Here is a 12,064-nt window from a genome sequence, read left to right as displayed (position 1 = left end):
GCAGTGGGGTGTGAACCCAGTGTTGTTAGGGTGACCTTTCAAGAATTTAAGTCAGAAATCAAGATTTTTAAAGATATCTTCATACTGAAATCTGACCAAGAGGCCATGCTCAGTGGCTCACACCTGTAATCCTAGCATTTTGGGAGGCAGACTGCTTGAGGCCAGGAATTCCAGACCAGCCTGGTCAACATGGCGAAAACCCATCTCTACTAAAATTACAAAAAAATTAGCCAGGTATGGTGGCGGGCACCTGTAATCACAGCTACTTGGGAGGCTGAGGCATGATAACTGCTTTAACCCAGGAGGCAGAGGTTGCAGTAAGCCAAGATCACACCACTGCACTCCAGCCTGGACAACAGAGTGAGACTCTGTCTCATAAAGAATTGTGACCAATGGGTTTCAAAAATGTTAAACACCATGCCAGCCAAATAAACATATCTACAGACCACCAGTTTGCAGTTTCTGAGACTTTGTCCACTTGTTATATTGTGACAGGGGCTGTGAATTCTTCCAAGCAGGAAACATGTCCTGTTCCCTTTTGTATTGCTACCACCTACAACTAAGCCTGACTTAGTAATGGGAAAAACTAAATAATACTTTTCCTCTTCTATAGAATGTGATATCACTACGTCATTAGCAAAATGGCTTGGGTTTAAGAGTCAAGCACTGGGGGCCTGGACCATGAGGCTCTGCACCCAGCTGCCTGCAGTAATCACAGATTCATCAGCAGTATCACTGCCTGACTCAGGGTCGGTGAAGGCCGCCTGTACTTGGTATCCTCTGCCTCCAAATCAGACTATCAGCTTCCCCAAGAACAGAAATTGCTATGGGCTTTGATCCTCTGGGAGACGAAGGTTCCACTATAAGTTGTCACTGGATCTTCATGAGAATGCTTTGAGAGCAGATACCGACCAGGACAGACAGTGCATAGGCCTCCATAGCACACCAGTTATATAAACAAACTTCCACAGACTTAAGGGAAATTGATGCCTGGGCACCAAAGCCAGAGAAGGAAACATATGTTCATTAACAGCCTTGCTCAGGCTTCTCCTGAAACCTGGAGAAGGTCAAGGTAATAAAAACAGCCCTATAGCCCATGTACCAAGAGTTGGGCTACTGGGGGTTCTTCTCAGGGAGCAGGGGTAGCAGCTGGAGCCACAGGAGCAGCAAGTGCCCTGAGAGCCCCACATCAGAGCTTTGCATTTAGGAGCAGCTCCAGAAGACCTTGTTGCCCTTGGAAATCCACCCCCCTCACCAGGGCCAGACAGCTTAGAGGTAGAGATGATCCCCCTCCATAGGCTCACCAAAACATGCAGCTGGCTGTATGTTCTTTACTCATGTCCTATAAACCCTTAAGGTATTTCAACAATGAATATCTGATTTTCTGTAGATTTATGGAAGAAAATGTCTCTCTCCAAATGTGTATAGTAGTTCCCCCTTATCTGTAGGGAATAGTGTCAAGACCCCCAGTGAATGCGTAATACTGCAGATAATACACAACCCTATATATGCTGTTTTTTTACTATGCATGCATACATACATACACACACACTGGAAATACAGTTTAACTTATAAACTGGGCACCGTATGTGATTAACAACCATAACCACCAATAAAATAGAACAATTACGACAATAGGCTGTAACGAAAGTCATGTGACTGTGGTCTCCACCTCTCTCTCAAAATACCTTACTGTACTGTACTCCCTGTGGCAATGGGAGATGACACGGTGACTGTGGGATGACATGAAGTGAGGCAAATGATGCAGACATTTGAAATATCATTAGGCTACTACTGCCCTTCTGATGATACATCAGGAGGAGGGTCACCTGCTTCAAGTGATCTCAGAACATTGCGCCACGACAATGTCTTTTTTGTTGGGTGTCGGGAGCACATGATGCTGTTTGGGGGTCCTTGAGAATTGAAGATTTTTGTTTTATTTGCCAGACCTGCTGGAAGAACACTGCAATCAGTTGTTGTTTTCTTTCTTTTAATCAAACTGTTGCTGCAGAGGCTATAATTCTTCAGTGAGAATACGAGTAATTTTAACACTGCATTCCATCCTAAGATATTCCTTAATTCTTTTAATGCCTGTGCAATTTGAAACACTTCAGCACATCTCGATTATGTCCACAGTGCTGGTTCTGCTTCATTTCTTCATCTTTCTCTGCAGATGACTCAAGTTCTTCCAATTCACTTGTTAACACTTCTTGATGGCCTTCAGTATCTTCTGCCACTTCAGCAAGCATGTCAGCAACCATTCTCCACCAACTTGTCTTGCTGCATGAATGGTTTTCCTAACTTCTCCACTGATGCCAGAGAAGCCTTTAAAATCATTCATGACTTCACTCCATAAGTTCCTCTAGCAGGCATTTACAACTTCTGGTTTTAATTCATCCACTGCGGCTTTCAAGAATGTTACTGCATTAGCAATAGTGAATAGTGGCACTACATTATGTCCAGATTACGGTCTGCATCAATTGCTGATAAAATGTGATCAAGTACAGTCATTCATCAATTAACACAGATAAGTTCTTAGAAATATGTCATACGATGATCGTGTCTTTGCATGAATGACAAAAGTGCATTTACACAGACTTAGATGTAACAGCCTACTACACACCTAGGCTGTATAGTATGGCCTACTGCTCCTAGGCTACAAACCTGTACCACATGTTACTACGCTGAATACTGCAGGCAATTGCAACACAATGGTATCTGTGCACCTAAACGTATCTAAACATAGAAAAGGAACAGTAAAAATAGGGCATAAAAGATAAAATATGGTATATGGTAAACCCGAATAGGAGATTTAGGATGAATGGAGCTTGCAGGATGGGAATTTCCTCGAGTAAGTGAAAGTCTGGTGGCTGAATGTGAAGGCTAGAACAATACTGTGCACTACTGCAGTCTTTATTAAACACTGTACACTTGGACTGTACTACATATTTTTTTTCTTTCTTCAATTATAAATTAACCTTAGTTGTTACATTTTGACTTTATAAACTTAATTTTTCTTAATTTTTTAACTCTTGTAATAACACTTAGCTTAAAACACAGATTGTACAGTTGTACAAAAATATTTTATTCTCAGTTTTCCTTTTTTTACTTTGTAACCTTTTATGTTAAAAACTAACACAAAAACACTACCTGCATTAAACCTCATAGGCCTACACAGGGTCAGGATCAACATCATTACTGTCTTCCACCTCTGTATCTTCTCCAACTGGATGGTCTTCAGAAGCAATGACATACATGAAGCCCTCTTCTCCTCTAACAATGCCTTGTTCTGGAATACCTCCTGAAAAACCTACCTGAGGCTGTTTTACAGGTAATTTTTTTAATAAGTGGAAGGAATACATTCTAAAACGACAAAAGGTAAAATATAGTAAAGACATAAACCAGTAGTCATTATCATCATTATCAAGTACTATGTACTGTGCATAATCCCATGTGATAGATTTTGTATCACTGGAAGCACAGGTTTGTTTACATCAACAGCACTACAAACATGTGATATCTTGCATGATGCCCTTACCAAGGCTACCAGATCACTAAGTGACAGATTTTTTTCAGCTCCATTGTAATTTTATGGGACCACCATCATGGTATTTGGTCCATCATTCACCTGAATGTCATCACATGGAGCAGGACTGTACCAGGCAGGTGTATGTGACCTTGACAGCATGAGTGATGCCTTGGTCAGGGGGCTGAAATAATGCAGTTGTATTTGGAGGTAAAATGGAACACTGACATTTTCTTCTTCATAGCAAACAGATTCAGGATGGCCAGGTGCATTGTCTATTCTCAGTAAGACCTAGAATTCCAATCCCGCCTCTTTCAAGTATTTTTTTCACTTCTGGGATGAAGCATTGGTGGACTCATTCCCTAAACAAAATGGCCATCACCCACACTTTCTGATCGTGATGCCAGAACATGGACAGAAATTTTTTTGTTGTTTTTAAGTATGTATTCTGTCACTATACCTGGCTTTGTAATATGTCCTGAAGCATTGCCACCTAGTACCAGAGTTAATTTATCCTTTCATGTTTTATGCCGTCATGCTTCCCTTGCACTTTTCGGAATGTAGATTCTTTGGGACATCTTCTCCCAGAAGAGCCCAGTTTCATTGCAGTTGGAAGACTTGCTTTGGATGATATCCTTTCTCCTTAATCAACTTCAACTCTGCCAGAACTATGGCAGCAGCTTCTCCATCAGCAAATACAGTCTCTCCAGAAATTTTTATATTTTTCAGTCCAAACCCTTTCCTGAATCTGTGTAATCATCTCTTACTTGCAGTAAATGGCTTTGTCACTTGTTTCATGGAATCCCTTGCTCAAGTCTTGATATCAGCTCAACACTTTCTGATGCAACATGTTGCCACCAGTTGCAACATATTTCAAGCCTTCCACGCACAAATATAATGCTTTTTTTTGCCTTAAGCATTTATGCACTGTGGCTATAACTTCTGCAGTCTCAGATCTGACAAAATATTAGGACAACTCCCTTCTCATTACTTCATGGATAGATTTGTTCTTATACCTTAACACTTGGCCTGATAACTGAGGCTGCTCCTAAGTGACTGCTAGCCAGGTAGCATCTACAGTGTGAATGGACACCCTGGACAAAGGGAGGATTTGTATCACAGGTGGGATGAAGCAGGACAGTGTGAGATTTCACCGCACTATCCAGAATGATACGCAATTTGAAACTTATGGATAGTTTATTTCTGGAAAACTATATTTAATATTTTCAGACCGAGATTTGTGGGAACTGAAGCCATGGAAAGCAAAACCTGAGAGCAGTGAGAGAGGCTTCAATCCAAGTCAAATTAACAAGCATGCACTTGATGCCTTGTGCTGTGCCAAGTCCTGGAAAAAAAAGAACCACAAAAACATGGTTTCTGGCCACTGTCCAGTGTGGAGGGCAGGCAGGGCAAATGAATGATCACCAGGTTACTGTAGGTGAGAAGAGCTAACAGAGGTGTAAGGCAGGGGACACATTTTGCTCAGGACAGTTAAAAAGGTTCTTGAGTGGAAATCATTTTCACCTGTTTCATGATAAGACCTGCATGTTGTAGGACAGCCTAACATTTTCTAACAAAATGTGATGAAAGCAGAAAACAAACAAAAACAAAAAACAAAACAACTCCCCAAAAGTCTGGCCACCACGGACAGCCACTGTTAGCTTCTTTCCTGCTTACCCCTTTCAGACCTCCCTGCTCTGACCGCTTTCATTCAGGATTGACCCTGGGGGCCTGGCACTGCACTAAGGCTTTTAAATCTCAGTTTATCCTCACAGCAAACCTGGGTGGTAAGCAGTGTTGGAAGTGGTATTGATGCAGCCATTGGCACAAATGTCAACCTGATATTACAGGGAAGGAGACAGGGAGGTCTACCAAAGGTTATTAGCCTGTCCACTGTCCCAAAAGTGGCAGGACACACTACCATCTGACTACAGAGACCAGCTCTTAGCCTCCTCAGAGGGCGAGTCCTATCCCCAACTCCAGTTGAGCCTCCCGGTGACCTGGAGGGGCCTGGGTAGAGAGAAGCAAAATGGATAGGGCAGGAACTGAGGCTGAGTGGGGAAAACATTGATGCTTTGTTGAGAGGCTTATGCTTCAGCTGGAAGGCAATGAAGCACTTTCTAAGACTACTGTGCACGAAAGTAACAAAACCTGTTTTGTGTTTCAGAAAGATCCCGCTTGCAGCCAATAGAGTGGTGGTATGGGACAGTGCCATGCAGCAGGGTGGGTGCTTCTGAGACAGTCCAGATAGAGACTTAGGTAGGGACACCCCAAAAACCAGTCTTAAGTGGCATCACTGGGCTTCACAGCAGAATGGATGGAAGTGAGAGACAAGGGAGAAAGAGGAATCAAAAAGAACCCTAAGTCAGAGTCCTGGGAAGACTACCTAAAGACATTTAATAATGAACTCCCAAAGTTCCAAGGATAAAGGATCCTAAAAGCAACAAAAGAAAAGAAACAAATAACATACAATGGAGCTCCAGTATGTCCTGCAGCAGACTTTTCAGTGGAAAGCTTACGGGCCAGGAGAAAGTGGCAAGACATACTTAAAGTTCTGAAGGAAAAATCCTTCAAACCTAGAATAATATATCTGGTGAAAACATCCTTCAAACATGAAGGAGAAATAAAGATATTCCTAGACAAACAAAAGCTGAGGGATTTCATCAACACCAGTCCTGTACTACAAGAAATGCAAAAGGGGTATATCAATCAGAAGGGAAAGGACACTAGTGAGCAATAAGTAATCACTTGAAGGGATAAAAGTCACTGGTAATAAGCACACAGAAAGAAAATATAATATTTTAACACTATACCTGTGGCATCTATACTATTCTTAAGTAGGAAGACTAAAGAATGAAGCTATCAAAAGTAACTACAACAACTTTTCAAGACATAGACAGTACAGTAAGTTATAAACAGAAACAACAGGCCAGGGATGGTGGCTCATTCCTGTAATCCCAGCACTTTCGGAGGCCGAGGTAGGCAGATCACTTGAGGTCAGGAGTTCAAGACCAGCCTGACCAACAAGGTGAAACCCCATCTCTATAAAAAATACAAAGATTAGCCAGGTATGGTGGTGCACACCTGTAATCCCAACTAATTGGGAGGCTGAGGCAGAAGAATCACTTGAACCTGGGAGGCAGTGGTTTGCAGTGAGCTGAGATTGTGCCAATGCACTCCAGCATGGGCGACACAGCAAGATTCCATCTAAAAAGAAAAAGAAAAAGAAAAAACGTAAAAAGCAGAAGAACAATGTTTATTTAAGTTGAGAGTCTTCCTCAGTCTTTTGGCTTGTTAGTTTATGCAAGAAGTGTTAAGTTGTTACCAACTTAAAATAAGGTTATAAAATAGTACCTGCAAGCCTCATGGTAACCTAAAATCAAAAAACATAGAAAAGATAAACAAAAAGTAAAAAGAAAAAAACTAAATCATATTAGAAAAAATCACTTTCACTAAAAGGAAGACAGGAAAGAACAAAAAAGGGAGAGAAGACCTTAAAACAACCAAAAAAAAAAAAAAAAAACAAACAGACAAGATAGTAAGAGTAAGCCCTTATCAATAATAACAATGAATGTAAGTAGACTGAACTCTCCAATCAAAAGACATACATGGCAGAGTGGAAAAAAAAAAAAAAGTAAGACCGATTTATCTGTCGCCTAAAAGAAACACATTTCACCTACAAAGACACACAAATCTGAAAATAAGAGGATGGAAAAGATTCCCTGCCAATGGAAACCAAAAAAGGAGCATAAATAACTATACTTATATTAGACAAAATAAACTTAAAACAACTATAAGAGACAAAGAAGGCCACTATATTAATGACAAAACGGTCAATTTAGCAAGAAGACATCACTATTGTAAATATATATGCACTCAGCAAGCACCCAGATATATAAACAAAATATCAGAGTTAGAGAGCTAGAACTCTGTACAATTATAGCTGGACATATCAACACCCCACTTTTGGCGCTGAGCACACAATCCACACAGAAACTTAAACAATAAACTTAATCTGAATTATAGACTAAGTGTATCTAATACATATTTACAGAATATTTCACCCAAGAGCTGCAGAATACACATTACTTTCCTCAACACATGGGCTAGTCTCAAGCACAGACCATACCTTAGCTCACAAAACAAGTCTTAGAACACTAAAAACAATGGAATTTGAAAAAGCACAAGGCTATCAACAAGAAAACAAGGAGACAGATACACAAATAGTCACCCCCTAAATTTTGAGAGTGCGACAATGCTGCCACTCCCGCCTGGCTCAGGTGCCAGTAGAAGGAGGGCACTCTCCAGATTCTGCAGAGAAGGAGGCCTCCTCCTTTTCTGGGCTGCACCTCCACCACTGCCAAAGAGGTCCAAGATACAGCACCCACAGCTTCCTACCTACCCTAGGCCTGGTGGGGTCAGCCCTGCAGTGCTCCTACCACCCCCATTCCCAACTCCTAGACTTGCTGCTACTGCCACCACTAGCACAGTGCCAATAACACCGCTGCTGTTGCCCTCAATGCACCAGCACTTCCTACAAGGCTCCTACTACCTGGCCACTGCTATGGTTCTGTCCTGAGCCTGGCTGCAGCTGGAGGCCCTCCTACCACGTCCACCCTCCTACCACTCTGGTGCGCTACAGTCTCTGTTGCCACCACCATCCCGCAGCAAGGTGAGCCACAGTGTCCCAGGCTCCAACTTCCATGGTGCGGCAGCGGGCTCCTCCTCCTCCTGACATGGAACAGCTGGGCAGGCAAAGCCAGAAAAGCCTAGAGGAGGACGCAGGGACTAGTAGCATTAGAGCCTTACCTTGCCATGTCATCGACTGTGTGGCAGGGGCCAGTTTCAGCAAAAGCACCCACACCCAACCTCCAAAGACCAGCTTCTCCTTTTGGCCCAAGCTGGCCAGGAAACGGGGCCTGGGGTGGCTGCTGGAGACACCACAGTGCCTGGCTGCCCACTCCAAAAGAACCGCTGGGCCCAGCAGGCCTACACCCCTTGGGGAACAGGGGCAGCAGAAACTCAGACCCAGCCAGCCCTCTACACCCAAGTGCCAGTTCCTGTTCCTGACGTCCCCACCTACAGGGCCCTGTCCTCCATGGTGTCCTCTACCTCGTAACGGGGGGGTCCCAAGCAGTCTCTGAGGCACTGACTCAGAGTGTGCGGGCCCAGGAACCACGATGGGTGTGGGGGCTCTGCCATGCTCACCATTACTATGGAAATGATGTGTGCCCGCCATGCTCCAGCACAAGCAAGATGTCACCCTCTGGAGTATGAAGTCCAGGGAGAGAAGAACCGCTCCTTCCCTGGATGCCACCACTGTCGCAGCCACCTCCACTGACCACCGCCAACGGTGCAGTCCCCAATAGCACCCAGCTCACAGCCCACCACAGCCAGTCTGGCCCTCAATAGGGACCCTCAACTCCCCCACTCCCAGCCCAATGCCACCAGCAGAGTAGTACCCAATAGTGCCCCTAACCTGCCCCCCTCCATGGGCACTTTAGCCCCAGAGAACACCCATAACCCACCCCCCACCGCAGGCAGTGCAGCCTCATATAGTGCTACCAACCAGTAGCCCCAACGCAAGCAGTGACACCTGAATAGCGCCCCCAACCCACCCCCCACTGTGAAAAGTGCAGCCCCGGATAGCCCGTCATACCACTCTGGTCGTACTGCAGTAGTCTCTGTCGCCACCACCACCAACCACAGTGAGGCGAGCCGCCAGGCCACAGGCTCTAGCCTCCAGCTTGCAACAGATGGTTCCCCTTTCTCACTCCTCCTGTAGCTGGGCAAGGAGCAGCTCTCTCTGATGGCCACCTCCTACCACTCCAACCACGCTGCTGTCTTTGTGGCCATCTTCTATGACTACAAAGGAATAAAAATAGGTATCAGTAAGAGGAAGAATTTCGGAAATCATATAATCAAATGGAAGTTAAACAATATGCTCCTGAATGAATGACTAGTGGGTCAATGAAACCATTAAGATGGAAACTGAAAAATTTCTTGAAATAAATGGTAATGAAAACACAATATACCAAAACTTATGATACACAGAAAAGAGTACAAAGTCAAATTTATAGCTGTAAGTGCCCACCATCAAAAAAGAAGAAAAACTTCAAATAAACAATACATCTTACACAACTAGAAAAGGTCAAACTAAACCCAAAATTAGAAAAGAAATAATAAAGATCATAGCAGAAATAAAACTGAAATGAACAAAATACACAAAGTGAAACAAAAAGTTGATTTTCTGGAAAGTTAAACATAATTGACAAACTTTTAGCCAGGCTAAGAAATAGAGAAGATTCAAATAAAATCAGAGATTAAAAAAGGAGGCATTACAATGGTTACTGCAGAAATTCAGAGGATCATAACTGGCTATTACATGCCAATAAATTGGAAGCCCTACTAGAAACTGACAAATTCCTAGACACATACAATCTACCTAGGTTGAACCATGAAAACATCCAAGACCAGAACAGATTGGTAACAAGTAATGAGACTGACGCCATCCCAGTAAAGAAAAGCCCAGGAATTGACGGCTTCACTACTGATGGCTTCACACTAAATGTTTAAAAACCTAATACCAATCCTACTCAAGAAATACTTCCAAACTTAATTTATTTTTATTTTTATTTTTTTGTGTGTGTGATGGAGTCTTGCTCTTTCACCCAGGCTGCAGTGCAGTGGTGCAATCTCAGCTCACTGCAAGCTCCGCTTCCCTGGTTCACGCCATTCTCCTGCCTCAGCCTCCTGAGTAGCTAGGACGGTAGGCGACCGCCACCACACCCAGCTAATTTTTTGTATTTTTAGTGTAGATGGGGTTTCACCATGGTAGCCAGGATGGTCTCTATCTCCTGACCTCATGATCTGCCCACCTTGGCCTCCCAAAGTGCTGGGATTACAGGCATGAGCCACCATGCCTGGCCTTTCCAAATTTATTCTATGAGGCCTTTATTACCCTGACCCTAAAATCAGACAAAGACGTCAAAAAAGACACTACAGACTGGTATCTCTAATATTGATGCAAAAATCATCAACAAAATACCAGCAAATCAAATTCTACAACACATTAAAGAGATAATTCCTCATGATTAAGTGGGATTTATCCCTGGGATGCAAGGGCCATTCAACACGCAATCAGTGTGATACATCATTATCAACTGAATAAACAACAAAAACTGTATGATCACGTCAATTGAAATAGAAAAAACATTTGATGAAATTCAACATCCCTTCATGCTATAAATTCTCAAAAACCCACACAATAAAAACCACATGAGAGAGACCCACAGCTAGAATCACATGGAATGGAAAAAAATGGAAAGCCTTTCTTCTAAAATCGGGAACATGATAAGCATACACACTGTCACTATTGTTATTTATTATAATGCTGGAAATCCTAGCTAGAGCAATCAGTGCAGCCCCTGAAATAGCTCCCATCCCATCCTGCCCCCTGACACCAGCAATGTAGCCCCCAAATAGCACACCCAACACACTCAAACCACCACCCTCCCCGCACCGTGGGCATTGCAGCACCTGATAGTACCCAGAACCTGAACCCCCTCAAACACCCCTGCAGGCAGAGCAGCCCCAGATAGCACCCTCAGCCCACCTCACTGCAGCTGGCACTGCAATCCGGGACAGTGCCTCTAAACTGCTCCCCGTGGAGGGCAGTGTAGCCCCGGATAGGGCCCCCAACCTACACCCTGGTGTAGGCAGCACAGCCCTGGATAGCACACCCAACCAGTCACCCAAGGCATGCAGTGACCCGAGATAGCACCCCCAACCAGCCCCAGGCTGCAGGCCGTGCAGCCCTGCATAGCACACCTACCTCATCACCTTTCTACACTCTGGCCAGCTGCAGTGTCTGTTGCTGCCTCCAATTGCAGTGAGGTGAGCCAACGAGGTGAGCCGCAGTCCCCCAGGCTTCAGCCACCAGCATGCAGCAGGTGGTGCCTCCTTCTCTTAGTTGGGAATGGAACAGCTGCGCAGGCAGCCACAAGAACCTGGAATGGCACAACACCCCCCACCACCCCAGCATGTTTTATATATGGAGGTTATGTACTACGTGTTCTGATTGGATGAGAGAAAAACCTCTAGGCCTACTCTGATTGGACTTTTTATTCATGTTCTGATTGGATCAGAGCAACTCTTATGATAACCAATCAGAACATGAAGAAAAAATCCAATCAGTCTAACTTTGTTCTTTTCATTACGTATTTTCTTTGCAAAGCTAAAAAAAAATTCCAATCAGGCAAATAGTATGTAAAATACAAAGAATACCCGTAACTTTTTAATATAAAACCTCCATTTGTAATTTCTCACTCCTATTCATGAAATTTATAGGTAATTTTTCACTGGTGATGTAAAATACAATTGTTTTCTACAAGGGGATAAAACTATAAATGCAATGGGAAGAATTATAGGATAATACAGTATTATTACTACTAAAACATTAAGTTTAGATCAAGTTTTCTGACAGCCAAAGAAAAAGAAAAACCATGTTACTTGCTTTACTTCACAGAAAAAATATAT

General features: G+C 43.4%; 1 protein-coding gene across 1 annotated transcript in view; it reads right to left on the bottom strand.

Annotated features, from left to right (window-relative positions):
- Nucleotides 1-8,728, bottom strand: part of LOC112614672 (SHC SH2 domain-binding protein 1-like) — a 30,015-nt gene extending 21,287 nt beyond the window's left edge. Inside the window, 2 exon segments of the mRNA XM_025371376.1 lie at nt 8,336-8,523; nt 8,610-8,728. Coding sequence (XP_025227161.1) covers nt 8,336-8,523; nt 8,610-8,728 — 307 coding nt within the window.
- Nucleotides 8,729-12,064: the final 3,336 nt, after the last annotated feature.

The sequence above is a fragment of the Theropithecus gelada genome, chromosome 20, assembly GCF_003255815.1.
Source record: "Theropithecus gelada isolate Dixy chromosome 20, Tgel_1.0, whole genome shotgun sequence".
In the NCBI taxonomy this organism is placed as follows: domain Eukaryota; kingdom Metazoa; phylum Chordata; class Mammalia; order Primates; family Cercopithecidae; genus Theropithecus; species Theropithecus gelada.
The sequence above is the reverse complement of the archived record's forward strand: the minus strand, read 5'-3'. Positions and strand labels throughout refer to the sequence as shown.